The 27,549-nt window shown below is 33.1% G+C and overlaps 1 protein-coding gene across 5 annotated transcripts in view; it reads right to left on the bottom strand.

Moving 5' to 3' along the window:
* The window catches only part of cu (NADP/NADPH phosphatase nocturnin), an 80,204-nt gene that overhangs the window by 34,787 nt on the left and 17,868 nt on the right, over nucleotides 1-27,549 (bottom strand). The window contains exon 1 of one of the 5 annotated variants that reach the window (XM_035352004.2): nucleotides 23,319-23,463. The exons of 1 other annotated variant lie outside the window; for it this stretch is intronic. In XM_035352004.2, the coding sequence (XP_035207895.1) occupies nucleotides 23,319-23,404 (86 nt within the window). In that variant the 5' untranslated portion in view covers nucleotides 23,405-23,463. Of the gene's footprint in view, nucleotides 1-1,761; nucleotides 1,898-12,118; nucleotides 12,275-15,570; nucleotides 15,753-23,318; nucleotides 23,464-27,549 lie in introns of those variants that run through there. 3 more of the 5 variants (XM_035352005.2, XM_035352006.2, XM_035352008.2) reach the window with 3 other exon arrangements.

Consider the following 27,549-nt stretch of genomic DNA (forward strand, 5'->3'; position numbering starts at 1 on the left):
GAACCGCTAGGTAACTTAATGATTTGACGAATAATGCTCTCCTTTGTTTCGTGCTGGGGGCAAGATTTCTCAAGAATCGATTCTAGACCTTTTTACCAGAGATGCATTAGCTGAAACAATGCTTTAGAAATTTTAGATTTAAAAATAAACAAAGATGGAGCTCTAAAAATTAGTAAAATGGAAAGGAAGCACATGTAATCCCAAATGGTATTTGTAGAACCAAAATAAGCCATATAAACAGACTCAAAATAAAACACCAAGGGAGCATTTAAAAAAAAGAATAAAAGCCAGTTGTTCGAATCCAGGCAAACCGGCTGGCTGTATGGTTACTTTTCATGGGCATGTATAACGTGAAATACGAGCCAATTTCCTTAGAAAGTCTTCCACTCAGGCATCCCGCCTCTTAGGTAGACAAATCTCGCGTGCTTTATCATATGAAATGTGTGATAAAAGAAATTTCTGTCATGGAAGGCATATGGCTTGGAAAGAAAAAGGCACAAATATTAATACAGAACGACACTGCATGTATATATACCTAATGTGTATAAAAGTAAATTAACGTCTAATTTTAAGTGAAGCTCATAACCTGAGAAAAACCAGAAAAATATGACAATTATTTATTGATTTCGGGTTCTTCAACCCCAACGTACACTTCTTAATTGCGCAATTGTCCGTAATGACCGAATCCATCGGTCATTTAGCAAGTTCATTACCAAGAACGTTTGATTTCAGGTGCGCTATATCATTGCAAATAAAGTATCTCGACAAGTATTTTGACTTCATGTTGGAAGTTTGGTTAACTAGTACGTTAGTTAACCCATTATCTAAAAATATCCAGGAGCCTTCATCGAAAACTTTCTATGGGAAGAAAGCTTATATTCATTTTACTTGCGATAAAACGGTTAAAATCCATGCAATGAATGTGTTTTTCTGAAGCTGAATCCGGGACAAATTAGCAATGTTCAACGGCTTTATCCATTCAGCTTTTAATGACTCAAAAGTACATTTTAAGTTATCTTGCTTGGTGTAAATGTAGTAAATCTTAATGGCTTATTATAACTGAGGTAGCTGTTACCCTTTTATAACTACTGGAGTTCCAAAATATAAATTTAACTGCTTTGAAAGAGAAATTATTCGTTTTGATGTTTACGCATTATTTTTTATTCTAATATTACAATGAAATAAATATAATGAATGCAATTTTATTAGACAAAAATAGACTATGTTTAATATTTACTTCTTTTTCGTTCCTTAAGGTTTTTAAGCACGATCGGTGCAACGATGCTTATTATACATTAGTATAAAGTTATGTAACTTTAATAAGTATAAAAATACATATTTAATATATTCAATATTCATAACAGTTCAATAGTCAATTCCAAATTTAATATTCTATAGAATTTTCAAAACGGAACATAAATATGTATTTTACTATAAGTTACATGCAGTTTGCTTTCCTACATAATCTATCGTGTAATCTTCTAGCGTCATACTAATACGCTACTAACCGTATAGGTCTGGAAACCTGTTATTAAATAGTTAACATGACACGATGCGTTTCTCATGCCGATTAGAAACCACCGCTGGGATTCGTACTTCACGCAGTTAAAAAGCGCAGACTAATGCATTAATTCAATCTTAGTATATATCAGCATAACTTAGTTGCAGATTTTGCGCATCATTCTTAGCAATGAAGATTTTTGTTTTACTTCTGAAAAGACAAACGCTTAGCTGGATTAAGTAGAAAAGTAATTATCTTACCTGGATTAGCAAATAATACAACACTCGATTGCCTTCACCGTTGAAAGATATCCCAGAGCCTAGGTAACGGTCTTGGAGAGAAAATTAGAACATTCAAGGTCGTTTTTCATATGACGCACACATTCGGAAACACTATTGATGAAATCAGAAAGTAGAGCCAAGGGTTGCAATTAAGTCATCTTCATTGGCTGCGTCTTTGGTTAAGTGGAAATCAAAAAAGCTTCCGTGCGTAGGAAAGAATGTTAAGTATGTTCAAAACGAGATACACACGAGTGCTTGGTTCCGCATCGAGATTTTATTGAGTGCATGAAAGCTTTATTCCGTTTCGTTCTTGTACGAGTACGATCTTAAGAATCCAGGTTTACTTTCTGCCTGCAACAATATTTAAAAAAATGCCTTTCTATAACGACATAACTGATCCTAGACTTTTGTATTTTAATCTCATTTAGTAGACGTATCTATTATCCCAGAAAATGGAAACCCACCTACACATTTAGAAGTAACTACATGACATGAAATTAAGCATAATTTCCTTTACTGTCGAATAATAAATCAGCAAAAGGTAATTTTACAGACATTTTAGAAGATCTCTGCGATATTCTTATTAATGACTTTGTTAATGATTCAAAATAAATAAATCACTTTTAGCAAAATGTTAATAAAGCCACTATGTCTGTTAATTACATGAAAAGAATATCGACGAGAAAAAATACTTAGTGCTGATTCGTATATCTCACTAAGCATTAGCTTGCAAAAGATGTAAGATTATTTAGAAAATAGCTTTTTGGTCTAAGAAATAAGGAAAAGTATATCGAACCGCAACAGCAAATTACATGTTATAATCCAATATGACTGTCGGCGCTTTTTAAGAAATGTTGCAATAAAGAATCGTTCACTGCAAAACGAGTGAAATTCTTTATCCTCCTTCAATAAAAATTACCCATCAATGGCAAAGTAGAACACTGAATGTTAATAGTTCGTCTGAACTTCGTTATGAGTTAACAAATAAGTTTTCACATTTTATCTTCTGTATCAAAAGGAGGAAAACATTTTTCTCAAAATATTGTCCCATGAAAGCATACCCTCCTAAGGCGAATACCATTCGTGCGATTTCATAACGTATTACGTAAATTAACAAACAGTACATATCAATGATTCAACTGTATCGTAATGAATAGTCATTTCAAATTCGTGTTAAATAAAGTATATTCTCAGGGCATTTTTTTACTTATTACGTGAAAAGATATATGCTCCTCGGAAGTCTTTTTTCCATATTTAATGGGCACGTATCCACGTTAAATATGGGAAAAACCACGAAAACGCCCATGCAGCCAGCCCGTTCGCCGGGACTCGAACCCCGGACCGAACCATCAGTGTTTAGCGGCTTCCGCTCGGCCGATGGTGAGTCTAACTACCAGTATTCTTCGGTCTTATCCGCTTGACCATTAGTGGTACCTTACGTAATACGAAAACCCTATGCATGGAGTCTATTCTTTGGGATTTAAACCTGAGTCTAATAATCAATATTTAGGTTAACTGATTTGGTTAGTTAGTTAACTGATTATAGGAAAACTCGCAAAGACTATCTGCCCTGAAAAGAGATGCTTTCGTGAAGACCTTTTTAAGGGCAACGTTGTGATTTATAAATTTCACATGGTGAAAAGAACGAACACCCCATGCAGCCAGATTGTTCACTAGGAGCCATGTGAAAGTTTAAACACGAAGTTCACTTACAGCATGGTGTCTTATTCCTTCACAGTAATACTAATAATAAATAAATGAGGCGAAAGAAGATAAGAAAACAGGCGGGAATGGAAATTTAATATCTGAAATTTTTTTAATTTATGTTTTAAGATACTTTTTAAGATACTAGATTTCGAACTTTATACAAAGATGGAAGGAAGCCCTTTACGGACAGTTTCCTTGTAAGCAGAAAATAATAGTGCAACAGTGAAATTGATCATTGGAATTAGATAGAATAACGAAAATTTTAGGAAATGTTTATTTTAATACTTAGAGAAACGACAATGAGCGGCACTAACATGAGCAGAATTACTAACATTACATTTCCGGAGCAATAAGCACTCAAACATAATATAGGAAAAATAATTATTGTGAAAAGAATCATTCTGAAGAAGCCTCGGGTGTGTGTCGGCTAGTGTGTCACATAAATATGCCACCCAATAACATCCATTGCGACTCGCCCCAAGACTTCCGGGGTGAAAACAAGTCGCTATCAAAACAAACAGAAATTGTTTCTGCTGAAAGTAAGTTTTCATTTTGCTGCTCGCACAATGTCTGCGAAGAGGGAAAGTAGTAATCCAACGAAATCTGGACGAACAACACTTAACCCTTTGACTACTAACGGGATATATATGTCCCAATGAAAGTTAAAAAATTACTGCTGGGTTTAAAAAGTACTTAGAATCTCCTGAATATTGGAGATCATTTTCCAATAGTTGGAAATTCAAAACGCCGCTGTGCTCATTGTAAACAAATGAAAAAAAAAATATGAGTTGCCCAATGTGTAATGTTGGGTTATGCAAAGAATTCTTTACCCTGTACCATACGATGTAAAATCTATTTCATATAATAAAATTTTCCAGAATGATAGGTGTGCTTATAGTAAGTCGATCGCAACGTGTGGGACATAAGTACCCCACCATTAACTACGGCTGGGACATATGTCCCAGCGTTTGGCTTGAAACGGTTTGTTAAAAAAAATTCCATATGCTAAATTTACCTAATTTAAGACATATTTTGTTCACCTGGATAGGAAACAGGGTAAAAATAATGTTTTAATTCGTAGTCAAAGGATTAAAGTCACTAACACACAAAATAAAATTACAAGAAATCTCCATTGTGCAAGAGCCTACCACTGATCAGTAAGAATTGGAGACTCCCTTCAGCGCACCTGACACGAGTGTCCCCATAGCTGATCATTATCAAACCTCGATCAGTAGAGATGATTCGTGCACTAATATCATCATACGTGATAGCTAAACGGAATTTCATCATTTCCTGTAAGTACGAAATTCAAGAAACTTCCAGTGACTGCTTTCTAAAATGGTGAAGCATAAGTTAAAGATGAAAAGCTTCACCAAATGTGCTTTTAAAGCAATAAAATTTTTAATTAATTAAAACCAAATAATCGCTTCCTTTTACGGATCTCAATATGCGTTTAATTAATGCTTTAACATATTAACTGGAATGGTAAAGAATTTGTGAATAACAAAAACGACCGCATAATACGGAAATTTAAATAAAATTAAATATTTCACAAAAACTCCACTCTTTTTTTTTTTCTAAATCAAATGATTGGACACTTGCAATTTAATGCAGCCTTCGGGAATGACTGAACTCTTTTAACCACCTTCTTAGAAGCTTTTTATTTGTCAGTCATTCAGCTATCTCATTACCAAGAGTGTTGCCCAGGTTGCACCACGCTGGACGACCCGAAATTGCACCATGAAGAAGGACGCCCACACAAAGCGACGTCTTCCTGCACCATGGGGTTCCAACCTGCACCATGGGGTTCGGATTAATAGGCAGCCTATATTAGCCCCTAGACCGTCCACGGTGAACTTTTCAAATGTGCAAACAATTATTCATAGAAATACGTAATAATTTTACAATAAAATATGCTTAATATTTTGCCTGCAGATTATGAAGATAACAAGACACATGATGTCAGTCGTACAATTCATTATGTAAAACACGATCCTTCGATTCCTGGCATTAGTACCATGCCTGTTAAAGTTTAAGGTAGCTTTATACACATGTGTATGCAGTTAATTCTGGTTAAAATCGGACCATAATGTTCTGGCCTAGTTCAACAACTGTCTCATCTAACGGCAGTGTGAATTACAAAATTAAAAAAAGTAAACTAAAAAAATGTGGATAAAAAATCTTAGTATTAAATATTGTTTATTCACATGAACTGCATTCCTAACCGTCAATCGGTGTTACTTACCCCAAAAATGTTAACCTCTTTTCAGCAGTGAGAGAGGATTTGATGTCCTCTTTAATTTTTAAAATAATACGAATAATAACTTAAGGTTCTTTTAGCTTTTACCCAAAGATTTTATCATAAAAATATCCAAAGTGAAGCAGAATTTTATTTAAAACTCTCAGGAAATAGATCATTTCAGCTTTAAATACAAAAAAATCATTAATACATATTTTCAACATTCTTATCATTAAATTAAGATTTTAAGGAGCATTTTTTAAAATTTTAATATCAAAGGGTGGCTCACGAAAACGTAGACCCCCCCCCCCAATCGGCGATAATATGGCAAGACGGACACTATCTTTGGACGTTATATGCAGAGAAAGAATGAATATGAAGACAACGTTAAAACACTGCTCTGTCTAGCGACCTCAAATCGACGGACAGATAAGCAGTCAACAGCCAGTTTAAGGGCTAGTACAGCTTCCTGCGTGGCCACCCTGGGTAATCGAATTATAACGCCCATGAATATGTCTAGAAAATACACTTATGACAAAAAAATAGGAAAGGAGAGTTTATAATTCTGATTATTTCAAAAAATATCATGAAATAACTTACAGAGGTTTATATAATGTTATTCTACGCACTAATGGGTTTTAACTCATTGAATTCCCGAAATTACACTCATAAAATAGTTCATCAATATATTCCTCCTCCCACTTCCATGTTTTCCTACACCTTTCTACAGAACCCCTTAAATAAATGATAATTGTTTTCCTTATTTCTTATAGTAAAACCAGCAATCGTCGTTCGCAAAGTAAATTCTTTCTAAGAACACACATTTTTGATTTGCTGAATGTTTCTTTTATATTCTTAAAACTGCTAATATCTTGTAGAAAAATACTCTTCATCCTTTTTCTAGAAGTAAAAGTTCTCTCCGTAGAATTCTCCTGCCGACTTACTTGTCGACTTTGTCCGATTAATGGACATGGACCTGAAAAATGCTTTTTTTAAATGGTCTTTGTCTTCTTAAACCTTCAATTCTGACGTTTTCTGTAATCGAGCAAAGTCTCTCCTGATACGTCTGAACACATTTTTACATTATAGAACTTTTAATTACAAAAATCTGACATCCTTATTTTATTACATTTATTATTCTGCTTACAGAAGATAATAAAAGTATTCAGCCTCGCAATTTTTAGAGGTTTAAAACACTAAATGTATTAAAAATAAACACAAAATGGAAATTTCACGTATATTTAAACACTATACACAAAATTAAAATAAATTATACAGAATTCAAGAAAAGAATATCAATAAACAATAAAAGAACCTGAAGTATTTTCTTATAATCTTATCAATTTATATCTTAAATGCATTATTATGCCACTTTTGGATGCGTAAAGTTCAATGAGTCTTCACAAATCGTATTTTATAATTTAAATATCATCTTGTGTATCGTAATCCTCCCAAGTTTTGATTTTACCTCAACTGTACTCCATTCTCGACTTGTACTAAAGTAGTTTCGCTGATACTTAAGTACCCAAATTCTGAATGCTGATGAAGAAACACAAGAAGCCAAATGTGCTAAAGCAAATTCTTTACCACCTGTACTAACCAGGGATTTTTTTTTTTTTTTTTTTTTTAAGCTGCAACATTTTCTGGGAAGAATTTCAGTACTGACACAATGCATCGAACATATGAATGCATATGGACGACAGGTTACCATTAGAATTAGTAGATTATCGAAAGTAATCGGAAAATGAGGCTGGATTTTCCGAAAACGTTTGTTAATATAAATCCGAATTACAAGAATTCTGTTACGTCCAGGAATAAATCAAAATTCGAATTAACTGTTAGCAGAAAGAAAATTGTTTGGCAAAAAAGCCCATTTGATCAACGCAATTTTTATACTGTAAATCAAACATGAGCTGGATTGGGTTTGGCTTGATTATTTAGATCAGGTTTTATTAAACTTTATTCATTCATGACCCCTTTTCATCATCAAGATTTTTTTTCGCAGACCCACATATTAAATGTAAAATAAAGACATAAAAATAAATATTTTCTCATAAATAATTTATCTCTTTGGTCAAAATTATACGCATGAAAAGAAGTAGTTTCAGGATTTGTTTCAAGTATACAAAATGGATTAAAAAAAACACGTTTTAACAAGATGGATGTACTTGTTTCCTGCTGGAAAAGCAAATTAAAATCTTGGTGAAATATTTGGCACTGCTGACCGTTCATCTTCATACTTTCTACATTTTCAGTGTTAGAGGTTCAACGTTGATTTAATTAGTGTTAAATCTGAAAAAAGTCGTTTCGTGCAAGTATGTGGTGCTGAATGGCAAAAGAACATTTCATGCTATTTCAGAAATCGTGCGAAATTCAGTTCTAGTTCCAATCCAGAATTCAGTCAAGGATTTTTGTGAAAAGTCAAGTTCTAAGTTTCAAACATACGAAATAATTTTTCTTTGACTTTATATAACAGGTGATTAATCTCATTAATATCAAACAGAAATGGTGTTTGAAGATACTTTTTTCTAAATGAAAATTCTATATTAACGTACTTTCAAAACTGTGTTTCTAGGGTTTCTAAGCAAGCTATAATTTTTTGCAATTAAAATTTAATTATTATCCGTATTATTTAATTATAAATTTGTCGAAAACATTTCCAACAAATAATTTTCCACCTTATTCTTCCAAATATTCACTCGAAAAATAAACATACGCGAATTTTTCCTTGAAGAGACAAGTTGAGATCGTTTAGTTCCTCACAAAATTTTTGACAAATAGTATACCTTTGATAACCATAAGTTATTTTGCTAAAAGCAACAAAATCAGATTTTTGTTTGGTTAAAAGGATAATAATTTTGTTTTTTCATGGTAATGATCTTAAACTTCGCTCTCTTCACTTTCATCTTAGTCCTGCGCGTAATAATAACTTTTGTATTCAGATTTCATGCCTTTACAGAGATTTGAATATCAATGGTTGTTAAGGCAGGGCTTTTAGTAAAGTTTGAAATATTGACAGCATCCTGAAGCGCATCGTTCAGTTCCGTTGCTAATGATTTTGCTACAAAGGCATCTCGACGGATCAGGCAGCGGGAAAAATTCATCTTCAATAGCAGACGCTTTAACAACTAATTTGAAAAACCAATGTTTTAGTTCACCAGTGCTTTCGCACCATTTGTACATACTCAATAATTTTTCCTTCTAAACCTTTAATTTAAAAAATCATCAACTTTATGTCTTCTTTTCTTATACGTTCTTCCAAAGAAAAACAGTATAATTCTTCATTGATGTTTGCTTTATAAATGCAATTGACAACTGAGTAAATTCTGAAATATGAGTTTGTTTCGTCCAACTTAATTGTAAATTTGAGCTTTATTTAAGTTTAACAATAAGTTACAATAAGTTTAATAATCAGATACTAAACTTCGTATGAAGTGGTACTATTCGGTTTCGAGGGCCGTAAAAAACCACCAAACTATTGTTGATGCCAATGCTGCCAAAAATAATTGCGGCAACCCTAATCATTGCGGCAAGAAACGAAGTATAATAAATAGTAAATAACTATCTAAGATTGATGTTTTAATTTAGATGAAAGGTTAATTTCATATAATACTTTATTATTATTATAATTTATATGAAAAAGGCTAAACATGACTGAAAGGAAGCATAAGAGTAAATAACTATTTCAAATCATTAGTATAATTTATATAAAAATTGCTAAACATAACTGAATGGATGCCTGCATCGCTATTTCGCTACCGACTTATCGCTAAAGCATAATTTCATCTCGTTGGTTGTTCAAACGTAATTTTCTATAATGAAAGGTGCCTTTTCTTTGAAATTATTCTCGGTAAAGTGCAGAATCTCTCACTTATTTGTTTGCCGTTTTTTACAAGGGTTAAAAACAATTGGATTTTTGTCAATTTTCTTTTACTTTTTAAGTGAAAATAGATCGATGTGTACATAGATAAAGCCAAGGGTGTGCGCAGTGCCATTTTTGTGCAATTCTGGGACGTTTTTTCAAGTGAAAATAGGTCGATGTGCACATGGATACCGAGTTTGTGCAATTCCAACGCGTCAAACAGTGGGTGATTCTGCACTTTATCCAAAATTCTATTGCCGACTTTTCGTCGTGAGCAATTCCCAAATTGTTAAATCCATAGGATATTAAAAAAGGATTTAAAAATTAAACTAGTATTTCAATGGCGTCTTAAGAAATATAGAACTATATAAACTTACGCAATCTGAAATCAGCGCGTACGCTAGATTTGGCGCGCTGTTAATTGGGCGCGTTTGCTAGATTTGGTGCTTTTGCGCATACATTTTCGCTGCAATTTTTTACGGTCCTCAAAACGGAATAGTACCTTTTTTGCTAACAAAAAAGAAAAGTACTTTGTCTCAAAGTACTGCTTTTTTATTTGAAGATTTTTAACTGTCGTCGAAATATTATTTCGGTTTATTGACGCACGAAGGACGGGTGGATTCAAGATGCCTTTCTAGTTTCTAGTTTATTTAAACAAAAAAAGTTGTTTATTAACATCATAGTTGTTGAAAGAAAAGCCAAATTGGAAGTATATCTCATCAGATTTTCTTTTTCGTATATTAGATGCCTCTTTCTGGCTACTAGATCCTGCTTGAAGAGACTCTGCAGCAGCGCCATTGGCGTCACTAATCTTTTTTACTCACGTTCAACAATTTATCCATAGGTAAAAATTATTTTGTCTTACAGTATAAATGAAAAAACATTCCACCTATTCAAATACCAGATTTGGTCAATTAAAGCATTGTTCTTATGATGAAAGAGAAACAAAGAGACTATAGTGGGAAAGAATTATCACCACTCTAGTCGCAGCTGCGTCAGGCCTTATTCTGAGCAAGACTGGGTAGTGCAAGACGTTACGCAGCGCATGGTGAAGACGTTATATGTTAGCGTGCGTGGTGCAAGGCGTTATATGTGCGTTTGAGGCATATCCTGATGCTGAAATAACTTGTATGCCAAAATTGCACGGTGACAGCTTTATTACGATGCACTTTGTGGGATTTTTCAATATATAACTATAATTTACGGCTCAACTTAGCGGGTATTACGATTTTATAGTTGCACTGCACAAAATTTGTAATATATCAAATTGAAGGTAATGAAGAGATTACGATTAACGCTATTTTGAATTCATGTATTTGAATTAAATTTTCGCGATCCCAATATTTCGCTTGCGACCCCGTTTGGAGTCGTGACCCACAGTTTGAAAAGCGCTGAAATAAACAAAACCAAACCTAAAACTGTCTTTAAACTTCGGTTCAGTTGCCAGATTTAAACCCCATTGGACATTATAAGGAAAGCGAAGAACTAAAATTTCTGTAAAAAATAAATATAAATTGAAACTGCATCTTCAAAGAGAATGCAATACAACTGGTAGCAGTTCCCACCAGATCTAATCAAATCATTGTCTTCTCAAATTATGGCAGAGATAATAAAACCCTATTTTAAAAATAATTATTTTAGTTGTTTTATCCGACTGGTGTCCAAATACTTTTGTGTGGCAATTTTCGCCTTTGCTTTAATTTTTACAGCTATAATTTTCTGGTATTTTGAATTTTTTATATACAATACTGAAGTATCAATAGAGATTTTCAGACATTCCTCTTTTTCATTTTAAATGGCCCACCAGCGGCCGGGCGGTAAAGTTGCTGAACACTGTTAGTTCCGTCCAAGGTTCGAATCCCGCGAACGGGCTGGTTGCATGGGCGTTTTCGTGGTTTTCCCCATGTGTAACGTGTATACGAGCCAGTTTCCCTTAGTGGAAGTCCTCCACGAAGGCATCCCTACCCTTGGGCAGATAGCCCTCGTGTGCTTTTCCATAATTAAATACACACCTTTTTCATTTTAAATGCATTTAAAATCGTTTAAATTTGCGAGATTTATAATGTGGCTGACAAATTTCGTCATCCATTGTAGCTATTTATGTAGTAAGTAACACATTCAGTTTACTTAATCTAATTTTCAGGAACTGTAGTATTAAAAGTTTACAGAGTTTTTAAGTTCTCGAATTTAAGGAGCTGTTTGAAGCAAAGACGAGCAAAACCTCGTATAATACTGTCAACCCAAAGCCATATTTCAGTTTTAGCATCAACGTTACATGATGGTTCTTTCACTAATTAATGCTTTTATTTTGTCATGAAGTCTCTCAAGATCTGATACTATTAGAAATAATAATTATGTATAAAGAAATTCCCATTATTGTCACAACCCCGGCTTTCGACTCTCTTTCATTCAGTGATCAGTGTTTACACTTGCAACATAAAAAGAATTCGTAAAGAAATCGAGTAATTGTTATAAATATTAGATAATAGCATTCAGGTAAGGTAAGAAATCAAAGATAATCATCGTACCTTAACCGAAATAGTCTTTTAATGCACAATATCAGCTTCCATGACATAACTGGAAAATGAAGAATCCTCCTGTCGTCGAATGTTGCTTTTAATGAACGCGGAAGGCGCGTCGTTTTACCGATTCAGGAAACATATACTTTAGAAAACGCAGTAATTTCCTCTGGCCTATTATTTCTGTACACGCACGGAATTAATCGAAACGAGTTAAAAACATGAGTTACAAGCATTTGAAAACGAACTAATACTCTCGATTCAAGCTCTTGTGTCTACGAAATGTTTTGCGCTTATTGCTGCGCATCTCTTGACCGGGAAATTTTAACACGATGATTTACTATCGTTTCCAAAACACATCCTTTGACAAGCAACCAGCGAACGTAACCGAAATTAACTTTTTACTAATTTTCTGCCTCAAAAATTTTCACTAATAACATATTTTATCTTTATAATTAAAAAGGTGAATTGTAGAAATAAAAGTATGATATTTATATTTTGAAAACTTTAGATGTGTTTTTCCTCCTTTTAAGCATAAAGTTGGGCAGATAACTCTGAAAACTTTCAATAATGATCAGATAGATTCTAGTTCTGATGGAAAAAGAAGTTAAAAACATCCTGTTATATTCAAACTGTTTGCAAGAATCTATATTTAAATACTCCTTCTCTATTCTTAGCGCCTTCAGCCAGATAAAAGTGCTCAAGAAATATTTATGACATAACTATTTCATCTCTTGTGTATAATATCAAAAATCCCATTAATTATACTGTAGGAGAGATATAAATTACACTACAAATACATTAGCAAAATGTATTTCAAAAGTTACAAAGTTACATAAAAATGAAACAGAAAATCTCTTGCAAGAAAAAGGAGGGAATAAAGGAAAGAGTCATGTCATTTCAAAGGTAATGGCCCCAGCAGCTGAGCATTAACCTTCAACTCCAATGATATAGGCCCCAGACACCAAACACCATCTTTTATCTAGAGACTTCGTTTCTTTACCTGTATATCTGTATACCTCAGTACTTTCATCTTTATTATTGAAAATATTTGAACAATTTTATGAAATAATTAATGAATGAAAATGTAGATAATTTCTATATATGTATTACTCATTGTTTACTGTAAATTATTCCTCATATACTACTTAAAAAGTATTTACGCCAGCTACCTCATTCAGTGTAAACATTTAACTAAACCAAATATGTTTTTAATCCGTCGTTTACTAATTAATAATCTTTGGAAATATCTATTATAATCAGCAAAAGGGCTTGGAAAATTAAATTAAATACATCCATACTGCTCTCTAGATAAGTGAAATAAAAAGTGCATATATTATTAATATCATGAATAATTGTAAATTTGTCAAAATGCAGAATTACAAAGTAGCATACTAGCTTTATTACACTATTAAATTTAATTCAATTTATTCTTATCAAGTGTATCGTAACAATTGTTAAGATAAAGAATATCAGAAAACAATTTATTAGATTTAATTGAAATAATCACGGAAGCTATGCCTTTTAGAAATACTAAATCTCGAAGACAGAACTGCGACGTAGTATGTTAGCAGTAAAGTAGAAAATCGTATCAAATTCATTTTAATGCCATTATGAATCTGAAAATAATCTAGTAGTAAATGCCATACGATAGACATTTAAAAATAACAAGCAGAAACGCTGCTTTTATCTACAGCCAAGGTAATCAGGGTCAACAGTGGAAAAACTTACATACACACACAGACGCATTCTGTAACACCCGCACTGCTGGCGAATCTCCGTAATTTCGATTATTAAGGAGTTAGGATATGTCAAGATTTCCGCTTTCTTATAACAACGTATGGAATAACGATATTCATTCCATCCGACACAGAGTTACTTTGAGAGATATTCATTCCATTTGACTCTTAGCATTTCTCTCAATCACAAACATAGTAAAATATCCAGAAATAAGTATACGGAAAATATACTGAATACTTCTCCAAAAAGTACACATATATATAAACTACGTTCCATATTTCTTTAGGCATTTTAATGGTTTTTGAATGTCATTTTTCACTACTTGCATCAAACGCTGAATTTTTCGAAAGGAAATAAAACCATATACTTAATATTATTGGCCATACATGATCAGTTTAAATAATTATAAGGAAATATATAGAATGATATGGGCATAATGAGAAGCATAGTTATAGCGTAATATGAATATGCAAATGAAAACTTGCACGTGGCAGCATCTGCAATCATATTTTCAAAGCGTTCATTCATTAGAATTTGCAAAAAATGTAAATTAAATATTTTCTACATGTAGCAGCATTTTCAGGCATATTTTATTTTAACTACATTTATTCATTAGCACTTGCCGAAAAAGTACGTTAAGTATTTTAAATATTTTCTATACTACTTGCAACCCATTAAAAAATATTTCAAACGGCTCTGATACAAATACGCTTTAATTACTATTACGACCTATAAAACAATTATTCAGTTCACGCTAAATGAACAATTGGTGACATAAGCAGTTAATTAAACAATTTTATTGTCAGCGAATACGGTACAAGAATTGACGCTAACAAATTTTAATGAATAAAGTTTTGCGAGGTAAAACATTCTGTAAAACTACAAAAATTTCCAGGACGAGGAGCCAAAGGTAATTTAAGCAGCCATTTACCTTGATTTTTTTTAATTAAGTAGGCGAATGTTTTGTAATTTTTCAAATCATAAAAATAAAAATAATAAGTTTTTGTTAATTAACTATTTTATTATTTTAATTAAAAAATTATAAAACGGTTTGAAATTTCTAGCGGCTGAATAACTGCAAGTGATTATTGTTAGGTTCACTGACATCTTTTTGGTTGTCCTTTGACATTCATATGCTGTTGATGCCTAATATAATACACAAATGTTTCGCACTATATATAAAAATGTATTTTCGCACTACATCTGAAAATAGATTTTACAGGCAAACTATAAAAATGCAATTAATGTTAACAGTTAGCCTTCAGCTATGTACAAACATCAGAGTGCCTTTAGAATTTTTCTATTCGTGCTTTCAGATGCGTTAGTGGTATTTAAAAGAATATCAGAAAATTTGAGCTCAGTAAATCTTCTGGAAAGGTAAATTTTGCTGTTAGGTTCGAATTTCAAACCTGAAAATTTTCCTTATCCTGTCATTCAGACTAATTTGTACTAGCTACAGCAAAACACGGCCGATACCTATCTACAGGGAAAAGGCTTTCGCGGTATTTTTCTGTAAATATATTTTAGACACAATAACTTGCAAATATTTAACATAAATAATTTATCATTCTTATCAGTAATTGCTTGAAACTTTCCGAAAAAGCTGAAAAACTGAAGATAGAAAAGGAATACCTTTATGCATGTGTACTCCTCAGTTTTAGTGTGTAAATATTTAATTTTTAAGTTAAAATGTTCTTTCATGAAGTGAAATGTCGACTCACCTGACGAGATACTGAAGAATCGCTTTGCGAGAGGTCATATCTAAATTCGGTTCAGCCATCGTCTATTTCTCTTAGTAAAAAAATGAGATAACGTAGAATTCACTTTTCCACACGGTTGAGAACAAAAACAAGTGCACTTAAATAAAGCGGGAACTCTGCGAACAATGTTTACTTTGGAACAGCATCTTTCTACAATGACCGGCGACTTTATTATGCTCCGCAGTTTTATTACCAAGGATCTGGAGTAGACCAGAACCAGTTGACCAATAGAATGTCCTCATTGGGATAGATGATGGATTTTTCTGCCGATTCAAGGTTTCTGAAACAAGCAGCGCGTGATTCAGAGAGAAAGTGAGAATAAAAGAGAATCGGGCGTTTCTCTTCATCAATTACTTGTCATCGTATTGGTTTATTTAAATTAAAATTAGTGATACTCGGTGAATTCACGAACATTTAGAAACATACCAAGAGAAAATGACTAATGGTTAAGATAAGAACCTGAATGCAATTTCAAGTTCATGACCATTCTTTTACAGTGATTTTAAATACTTTTGCATGCTAATACTGATAGTTTGAAAGCATTACATGGTACTGTTAGTTACGTATTTTACAAGGCAATAATATAATTATCTCAGTCTAAATAAGAAATTTTATTTTTTTGTTACAAGTGATTTTTTGCCCCAATGTGATACATCTTCCATTTACTCTTGAGCAAATAATGTTGACCTATGTACACTGTTGGGGATAACTTCAGAGTTACACAGATAACAAAATGGCCCATCAACGACATAGAATTCTCGGTTCCGAGTCTCAGCAAAGTGACTCGATTGCCGTGTAAAAGCTAACAATGTTTTCAAGGACTTCTGGTCTTGTCGGTGTTTGTATAAAAAACAATCATTTTGCTATTCTCACATTAAATACTCTCTAGGTTAGAGACTCTATGATCAAGAGAATCCAAGTTGCTCCTGCCCACCAGCGGCCGAGCGGTAAAGTCGCTGAACACTGGTAGTTCGGTCCGAGGTTCGAATCCCGCGAACGGGCTGGCTGCATGGGTGTTTTCGTGGTTTTCCCCATGTGTAACGTGTATACGAGTCAGTTTCCCTTAGAAAGTCCTCCACGAAGGCACCCCTCCCCTTAGGCAGATAGCCCTAGTGTGCTTTGCCATAATTAAATACACCACACCACACCACCAAGTTGCTCCTACATGAAGTCCACAACTAATATTTTCCTACTAGGAAAACTTCAATACTCAGAATCACAAAAATAAAGAATCAATAATCCGTTCCGTGTATTTAGAAAAATAATTTCATAAATTAAGTTCATGTACTATATGAATTCAGAAAACTCTAGAATAGTGATGTTGATAGGTTAGTGAATTTTCTTGCTACATCGCGGAAGTCGACATTACAGGAACATTTTTAAATTCAGAATACGAGATCTTTACTTTTACTTACTAGTATTCGGTCTTTTAAAACTAAATACCTGTTTCTCTAATATCGATACATTTTAACCATTATATTCAAGAGTAAATGTGAACAGGCTCTTAAGAATTTTCGAAGCATGATACGTAAAAATCAACAGTACTAGCTCCCTTATGCCAACGAGCAATGCGATACTTCCCCACTTAAAACACAAATGGGGAGAAGCACAAGATCCATTCAAAGAAATCCAACTGGCGAACAACTGTTGTCCACTGCATTTTTATTTCGGAACCTCTATAGAAAACACAATTATTTCAGAGTTGGGGGGGAGGCACAGAGTATTTCAGAGTTGGCCGCACGATAAAGTCGCTGAACACAGGTATTTCGTTTTGAGATTTAAATCTCACGAACGGGCTGGCTTCATAAGCGTTTTCTTAGTTTTTCCCCATGTGTAATGCGTATACGAGCCAGTTTCCCTTAGAAAGTCTTTCTCTTAGGCACGAAGGCATCCTTTCCCTTAGACAAATAGCTCTCGAGTGCTTTGCCGTAATCAAACCAAACCAAACATTGCCTCCCAACCGGCATAATGGTTAGCGTCCTTGACTGCCGTGCTCCAGTTCAAATCTCGGAGAAGGCATGGATGTTTGCAAATGTATAGTGTTCATGCGGCATGGGTGCACTTTAAGTATGCGGCGGGCCGAATGTCCTCTCTAGAGGTTGGTGGAAAGGGAAGAGCTGTGACAGACCCTCGGAGCCGTCCCTCGGGATGTTCTCCATCAAAGTTGAGGGCGGAACTGAGCTAAATCGCACTGCCACCTGTAAAGTGCTTAAGGCTGCTGCCAACGACAGGCGTAAACTTGCTCTTCTTGCCACGAAGAATTTCGTGAGCTTGGGCTGCTTATAGGTTAGACAGGTGAGCATGAAGAAGAACAACAAACCAAACATTTCAGAGTTGGAAAACGTGAAGAAGCCACTATCCTTCGCGAAAAGGGGATCTTCCAAGTTAAACGCATTAACCATTGAAAGAACGAAAGCATGTGCTTAGAATACGGTATTTCTTTAGAAATAAATACACTTACTAATTTTTTTAACTGGATTTACCATAAATTATGTACAGCATCAAAACGTTTTGCTAAAGTATAATATGACAGCATATGGTATTACACTGTGATATTCCTTGTCTGACATAATAACAGATGTTAAGTGATGCATATTTTCACAACACATTTTGCAAGAATTTTAAAATTCTGAATAAATTACATTATAATGCATCGTTTCGCTAGTTCATTTGATATAACGTCAGTCTTCTACAAAGGAGAAATCACAAGGTAATGGAAACGACATTTAATAGCTATTAAATCAAATGAAAACGATACGTAATAATTATCGAAATTCTACATATTTCATTTTCACTCACTTATTTGCTACTTACGCGAAACATTTCATGACCTTTCTAGTAATTATCAAAATGGTGTGGTGTATTTAATTATGGCAAAGCACACTAGGGCTATCTGCCTAAGGGGAGGGATGCCTTCGTGGAGGACTTTCTAAGGAACACTGACTTCGTATACACTTTACACATGGGGAAAACCACGAAAACACCCATGCAGCCAGCCCGTTCGCGGGATTCGAACTTCGGACCGAACTACTAGTGTTCAGAGACTTTACCGCTCGGCCGCTGGTGGGCCTAATCATCAAAATGAACCATGAGATTTCTCTAATTTTTTCCCCAATTTCTGAAAAATACATTTAATCTTGATCTTTTCCTGTTTTAGCGGAACTTTCAACATTTAACCTACACAATCTGCAATAATATTTTAATAAATCATTGTTTCGCAAATATTTTTGATCTTATAAATAGTAATCATATTTTCGATACAAAACTAAAAAAACGCATTATATAGTACCGTAATACAAAACAGTTATCGAAATTTTCTTATAAATGACGGAACGTTGTCTTTCATGAAACTATTTTTGTAGATTTTTTTTTACAATTTTTACAATATTTTGTACAAAAAGTACAATATTTTAATCCGTATTAAAGTTTTCATAGTAACTACCATAATATGTTAAACTAGAAATTTACAATTCAAAATTTCTTTCTATTTTCTAATAGATATGCCCCGAGAAATGACTGTTTTACATAAATACAGTCAAGAAAAGGGGAAGGATGCCGTCATGGAAAACGTTCATATATACTTTGCACACATGTAAAAGCAAGGAAACGCCGATGCAGTAGCGCTTTCTCCGGGATATCAACATGATCTGGGGGACGGAAATCAAAAAAAAAAAAAACAAAAAAACAAAAAAAAAAAAAAAACAAATTACACGATAAGCATCATTTCTTACGGGAAAGTAAAGAGGCGTATTAATACAGCGCAAAGAGGCGTGTTAATATTACTATGATCTATATCTTTCAAAGCATTTATTAATTCATACAATATTCATTTTACTTTAGGATGCATTTTCCTACATATGTGTAAATTTCCTGTTATGTTAATACTATACATCGGAAGTTTCCAAATCCGAGTTGAAGAAAGTGGGGTGTCAAGTGCGCAAACAGAAGCTAATAAATACAGCAAAATGCTTAGCCAGTTTTTCTGGACCCCAAAAGAATTAAAATACCTACTGCTACTCCAATAATATAAATTTCCTCTTGAAAGTTTCATGAAGTTACCATCATAAGAATCTAAGTTTCGCATATATGGGAAGAGGGAATCGCAACTGGAGTTTTCATGCGAAACCAGATGACAGTTCTGTAACATTTGAATCTTTCTATTACAGACTCTTCACTAAAACAAGGTAGAAACAAAATGCATAATTTTCGTTTAAAATAGCATTAACATAATTTCATTAAAAACAGCATTGACATAATACTACAAAATGTGTGAAAGCACAGTATAGATACAGTAGGATGAGCATTACAGTACAGTGCATGGCAACTATCAAATACCATAACTATTTATGACAGACAGCACTGCCGAGACGATATCTGAGATCGCTTATCTATCCTACTCAACCATCATTCACATCACAAGACTTCCATACCGAGACATTTTACGTGCCCATATAGCACGGCGTAGACGCAGGATCATAAATATACAAGCTTTACTCGGTGTTTAAAAAACTGCTCAGCCTTGATGTGGCTCCTCTCTCCACTAATTACTATGCTTTCTAGGAGGCAGATATTATGGCCAGGAAAATCTCGAGGTAAAATTTAAATAATATTATTTTCCCAATTAAAAATCAGTAATGTTTTAGATCAGAAAAAAGTGAAATTAGTTTAACACATCCCCCTTACCCTCAAAAAACATTTTGGTGGAAAACAGAAAGGAATGTCTTAGATCAACGGTTCTCAACCTTTTAACTAATGCGTATCATCTAAACAAAAATTGAAACACTTTAGTGTCACCACTACATTTTACAAATGATTATTTTTCAGTTTCTCAATATAAATATGAAATATCTATCCATCTATCTAAAATTTAGTGCGAAATTTGGGCCTCTTTAAGAGATAAATTTCTGCATGTGTGGTCTTATTTCACTTAGTTTTAACCGTAAATTAAGATCCACTTTTAATTTTGTTCTGTATTTACTTTTCAATATAACATGGAAGAAAAGCCTTGTTCATACAAATAGGTTTAGCTAGAAGGCAATAAAAATTTAATAACCTTATCCGAAATGCCTTTAAATTCTTTTTTTTTTTTTTTTTTTTTTTTTTTGTTCAGCCAAAAATTAACAAGTGTGTTATATTTGAAATTTTCAGTTAGAGTTCGATCACAGTAAATTTCTATCAAAAGTTCTTTTTTTTTCCACGATATTTTTTAATTAAAAATAGTTAGTTAAAAATACTTCGTTTCTTTGCGTACCACCTATTTTTCTCCTGCGTACCACCGGTTGAGAATCGCTGCCTTAGATAAATTTCTGGCAGTTAAAATATTCTTTATTATAACGTATTACAGCTTTGTTGATTCTTAAAAATCTGAAACTAAACAGTAGCATAAACGACAGTTCAAGCGTTATGAAGAAACAGTACCAATAGATAAAAGGAACACTAAAAGTTAAAATTGATCCGTGAATGAATACACACTTCTTAACAGACCTAAATATTAATTCGAATAACCCCAAAAATGTAGAATACTATTATTGTGAAATTCCCATTGGCTTAGTATTTTGTAGTGCAAATTACTGCCAAGTCAAATGCAAAATTTAAAAAAATTACATAATTACATACTTAAAAACACAAATGTTACAATAGATTTTTTTTCTCTTTTCTGTTTTCATTTGATACACATTTGCACCTTGAAAGATATGAGGTTCGATAAAGGTTTCGATTAATAATCTACTTCTAAAGACTATCTTATTCATATAATTTTTTGACCCAATTGTGTACAGCTGTTTTTATCTGCTAATGATAAATTTAAGATTACAGGTTGCTCTCTAAAACGTAAACATGCCTGTAAAAACAGATGATATTAGCGCTCATTTATACATGAAAGTTGCAGAACTCAAGAATTTTATCAGCTTTTGAGAATTATTATACTTTTATTTATTATATGTTTACTTATTTCGACGGAAAATTTTTTCTAATAGATAATCTCTATTACGATTTCTTGCTGAGAAATGACAGATCTCGCCAGCATGAGTTCTCTCTATGTCTATACCATGCTCATACCTGATGTGCTACGTCATATCAAATTATGCAAAATATTTAATTACGATATTTGGAAATAATATCTGCTAATTTTTGTGAACAAAAAGCAAGTTTACAATAGTTAACACGTAACTGCTGTGATAGGTATACATCGTTAAGACAAGGGGTTAATATCAGGGATTACTAGTCAAATTTGTCATCAGGTGTATATGGAGATGGAACAGATTAGATATTTTTTTTTTAATTTCTAGGAATGCAATGTTGATAATCATATGCCTTAAGCTACAGAAAAATGAGCCATAAACTATTAAAACAATATCTCTAAAATACACTTTTGCTTCTTATAATTATCAGCTGCGAAAATTAAAGAATATTATTCCCTTTTATCGTTTTTATTATTGTCAATAATTAAAGAATGCATGCTATTTATAATTTCTCGCACACGAAAAATATATGCTATTTATGTAGACGGGAGTGGAAGAAAACAGGAAGCTGCATAGTAATTCAAGATCTATTCTCTACAGAAAACATTCTGAATTACGATTTTATTTTTAAATATGGCTGAAAGGAGGACTGCTGCATAGTGTGGAAAAACTTATTTCCCTCCAGAGCTGATTTTAAAATGCAAATGTTATTTTTTAAAATGGCATTAATTTGAACAATGAAACGTTTCGAATGAATGATAACAGTTAAAAAAAAAGAAATAGCTTATTCTCTAAGTATAAAAATAGTGCGAAATGAATTACATCATAAAAAACGACTTTTCCCAAATATTTTTCGCTTTTGTGATGTAAAGTTTCAATAAGCAGAAAAGAAAGAAGTGACAATTTTTGAAGCTTAAATTTTCTCCTCTGTACCATTTAAGCCATTACCTTGTGAATCCCAAAGAAATGGAATTAAACATTATTGTTATCATTATTATCATCATCATCATCCCAGAATATTTCCCAGCATCTTTAATTTATGGATCTAGAAATCGTATGGTATATCTCAATGGGTAAACATCTGTTTATTTTTAACCACTGGAACATAAACTTTCCATACGTTTAATGAGTAAAAATTTGGATATTTGAAAAAAAAAAAAAAAAAAAAATGTGGCGCGAACAAAATGCGTAAAAGAATATATCAGATAAGGTACAATACCGATAATTTAAGTTTCGTTTAAAAGAACTGTATCTTTAAAATCACTCAAAACAAGATATAATTTTTTATCTTTATTTACCAAAATAATCAAATAGAAAGCAAGAGAAAATGAAACCGACCATTAATACAAAATTTTACGGGAGAGTTAAAAATAACTAAAACTGTGAAATAGTTGTAAAACGATCGACAAGGTAGAACAACGAGAAGCAGCACTGACTTTTTTTAAAGAAAGATGGTCTGGCCACTAGAAACTAAAAACCAAATGAGGGACGGGCATAAAAATCAAATTAAGTCTCATCAGAAGACGGAAAAACTGCGGCAGCTTTAATACAGGAAAGATCAATGAAAAGAAAATTAATTTCTTTATTTTCATAACGAAGTAAATATTTTTTAATTAATAAACTGAATAACTGTTTGTTTAGCACTGAAAATGAGAAAGAACAGCTTATACCTATTTAAAATTGCTTGTTCACAAACACATGCAGCAGAGACGGACGCGAAGTGAAAAGGTTAATAAGTAACATCCATACCTCGGTTTAATCTTGATATATTTGGCAAAAAAAAAACTTCGGATTTCATTTCTATTCACGCTCTTTAAGTTTTTCGAACATGACATTGTTTATTTGCCATAATTACAGATCGACATAAGCTGAACTTATACGAGAAGGTTCAACTCCTCTACAATGAGGTATACGACTGTGCGCTTTTCGGAAAAGGAAGTTTCAAAAGCTATCGACAGATGGCTCCACAAGTACACCGTTTCCATAAGAGGGAAGCTAAAATGTTACTCCCTTACAATGTTTTTTTTCCCTCCTCCTTTCTTTCCCCAACAGAGTGAGAAGGGGGCGTGGTCCCTGTCTGAGTGAAGCAAGGATCGTTTAGTATTTACTTTCCTAGTAGTGAGAGGACAAGATGCCTTTCAAGCATAAGAGCCCAATTGTTTTCAACTACCTTTATTACCCTCTATTATTTTAATAATTGGTATTGAAAATGATCATATCCGTACAGCAATTACGCCACTACCATTAACCCGCTAAATGTTATTTTAATATTACTGATTTTGCTAACAGTTAATATTATTGATTCTGCAAACGGTTGTTTTAATATTGTTTATTATTTTAAAAGTTGTCGATTTAGTGTTAAATCTCTTATCTCTCATTATTTCTCTTAATGTCTCTCTTCCCTTCTCTCATTATTTCTCTTAATCTCTGTTCTTCTAAAAGATATAGTATGAAACAGTCGCTATGTTAAAATTATTCTTCCAGTTTTCACTGATATTTCAAAAACACGCATACTATGATGTAACAATGGTGGCACTTCCTTCTTATAGAAAGAAGGAAAAGAGCTTAGGCAATGTTGCCCATTGCTCTTCCGCCATTTGAACATTTAAAACAAACATTTTAAATGGTTATTCCCGTGGAAGGTAAACAGTAAATAAGTAGATAAGATCTCAAACTGCCACCAAATATATAGTAAAATATCCCATTTCTAAATTCAGGAGGTCGGTTAAATCGTTAAGACATCCAAATTGGATGAAGAGCCGATTCAATCCCTCCCAAACCACCAAACGCAAACTCTTGACCAAACCAAGGGTGCGATGGTGAGTCTGAAAAATAAATTAAATAAGGAGGAGAGAGGTACTTCCTCAAGCCAAGTGGCCAGGTGGTGTATATAGATTTGATATCTACGAGTATATTTTTATTCCAAAACACAGCTGTGAGATGGAATTCCCTGCAGAGTTTCTTTTACCCCCCAAAAAGGGGGGGGGTATTCACAGGGCGTCTCATTGCTTGTTTCTTGAGATTTTAAATTCGCCTTACCTGTAGGTGTTTAGTATACATTAGGAACCCTATTATGCCAGACAGCCCTTTGTATAGAAGGGACTGATGGAAGCTGATGTACATCCCTATGGGTTTCCACGCATACTATAATAATAAAATATAGTTGAAAAAAGTGCTGAACTTTAAGATAATTTTCTTTTCTCGTACACTTCCAAAAAAATGTATCCACTTTATATGCGTAGCATTATTTTGAAAAGAGTGTTAAGATAGTTTATCACTTAATCCCTAGTTTTTGCGGTTTAAGAAAGCTGTCACTTAGTTTTACATAAAAAATATGATATTTAATAATTTAAGATCATTTCCATAATACGCCCTACCAGTGGCCGAGTGATTAAGACCGAGATAGCCCTAGTGTGCTTTTCCATATTCCGATACATCTTGCCATAATGAGAAAAGCCCAATAAAATTATAAAAACGACGTACGTCGGTTAGTTGGGCTGGGCTGCGTCCAAGACAGGTGGGAGTTCTTCTTGACTAAATATAACATAAGAGAAAATTTTGAAAAATAGACTGATATTTACTTTATCTGAAAATGTTAATCATCTTGAACGAAAGATAGTAAACTCACATAAAAATGGGGCAGTTTCTTTATCTCAACTGGGTAAATATTTCATTTTATAAACAGGCGTTTTCATAACAAGTTGCGCTGAAGAAACGTTCATAACAGTACTACCGTTGATAATTTAACTTTCCATTTTTTAATTGCGTGTTCTTGCAAGTGAATATGTTTTAGAAAAAGAATACGTATGTATTATTACGTGAAGTTGCATTTGCATTGCATAAAATTAGCTTTTATCCCAGAAATTAGTAATGGAGAAATTCTTAGGCAGCGAAACCAAATCGCTTCACTGCACTGCAATTAAAGGCATAATTTAGAGTATATGTTACATTCCTAAGTTTCTCAGTTTTAACTTTGGATTAAGTGGATGAATGGATCATATTTAGTCGAATGACTTTTGTGACTTAAAAAGCTTATTTTATTTTGTTCTGCGAGATACCTAACTGCTCATAGCAACTGAATCTGCAATTATTCAACAGCGATTTGCGGTAAAATTAAAAATTTCTAACTGAAATTTCCTTAAGGTCAGTACACTTGTGAATTAAAAAACACGACATATTTGCCTATTGTTTCTTTATTATATTAAAAAAACAAGAACTAAGTTGATTTAAACGGGAAAAGGGTCTGCTAGTTTTGTTATAGTTTCTTACATTATGGGTAAGAAAAAAGAAGATGATTTTCTTTAATATACATGGCTAATGATAGGAGATGTACAGATTTTCAGACTTCAGTTTAAAATCTCTGCATATGGATTCACTAATCCAATTAGCTCACCAAGGAGCGAAAATGTAAAAAGAATACTGATCTTCAGTAATGCATACTAAATTTGATTTCTTGCAGGTGAATGGGCTGCCTGTATGATGCTTCCTTATTGGTTATACAAGTATAATTGTTATGAAAGTGTGGAAGGCAGTACATTTGTAAGTATAGTGTCAGATATTATTTAAGGAAGTGATCGATAGTGTCTCTGCATGTACTTACCGAGGAATAAATTCACTGGCAGTTTTGCGCTCGATACCATTTATTTACTTACAAAAAAAAAAAAAAAAAAAACCGCAATAAATAGCGCAGTGTTTTTTACTAAATAGTGTTATTCAGTTGCTTGTTGTAGTACTGCACAAGAAACATCTAAAACATAATAAAAAATGGAATCATGGAATTAAAACGTCATGATGACTAGCAGAATTGAGGTCAAGTATAAGCTCGTAAGAAACAAGCTATTCCAATCGCTTTTATCTTTGATGCTTAGAAACAGTAACCTAATTTTTCTTGGAAATTTTCCCAGTGCTAGAATTATCTGGATATCACGACATTACAATATTACATTGCTAACACACAGGCAAAAGGCAGAAATATCAATCTGTTGAAGGAAAGGACATCATAAAGTAAATGTACCATTCACATTTAAATATGTTTTAAATAGTTCTGTTTAAACTGCTTTTGACAACAGGATATTTTATTATATTGTTATTCTATCAGAAAAATGTCAGTGCCTTGCCTATTTGTAAAAACTTTTCACATTAAATAAACTTGAATAAAGAACTTATTATTTACGAAGCAATGTATTTTGATTACAGTTTACAAGCAATGTATTTTGATTTTCAACTATTATCCAAATTTAACTTTTATTTGAAATTAATTTCAATACAATGAGAATTGTGAATGTCAAAAGACTGCAAAGACATTTAGGCAAAATTATTTTACAAATAAAATTCATAAATAACTTTTGCTTCTGAAAGGGTACTATGCTAATTTGTTTAATTGCTTGGCCTTTGTTAACTCACAATTTCATTTATATTATTCTGAGTTCAACACAGGTCAAATCCTAACGGCCAGGATATTTCCAGAATGGAAGGACTTCAAGGACTGTGACGTACTTATTATCAGTAACTTCAATAAAGCATCCGAGAAATAAATGGCTTAAATATCTAATAAGATTTGGGCTCCTCGTTACAGGTAACTAAACTTATCTCATCCAGTACAAGCCAACAGAAGGAATACTGTTACGAAATTTGCTAATAATTTTAAAGATGATGATGAAACCTTTATGTGTGACAACTGACATACATTACACTGAAGCCTACTAGAAATAAAGTCGCAAAGCTGCAAGCCGCAATTTTGCCCGTCTTAAAAATTCATGCGACTCAGGGCTTTCATAGTGCTCTAAGGTTCTTACCTACACCACGTCTCTTGACAATAACAGTAAGTTTGCCAAAATGTGAGCTTTCCTATTCTTGGGGTCTCAAATAAGTACCTACAGTGCCCACGTTAACGCGGAAATGATGGTAACATCGATTCACCGTTGGATGCAGGTATAATTACCAAATAAGCATAAAAAGTTTCCTCAAATGTTCTGGAGAA

The sequence above is a fragment of the Stegodyphus dumicola genome, chromosome X1 (assembly GCF_044657685.1).
Source record: "Stegodyphus dumicola isolate Sdum_Otavi_A_Nest chromosome X1, ASM4465768v1".
In the NCBI taxonomy this organism is placed as follows: Eukaryota; Metazoa; Arthropoda; class Arachnida; order Araneae; family Eresidae; genus Stegodyphus; species Stegodyphus dumicola.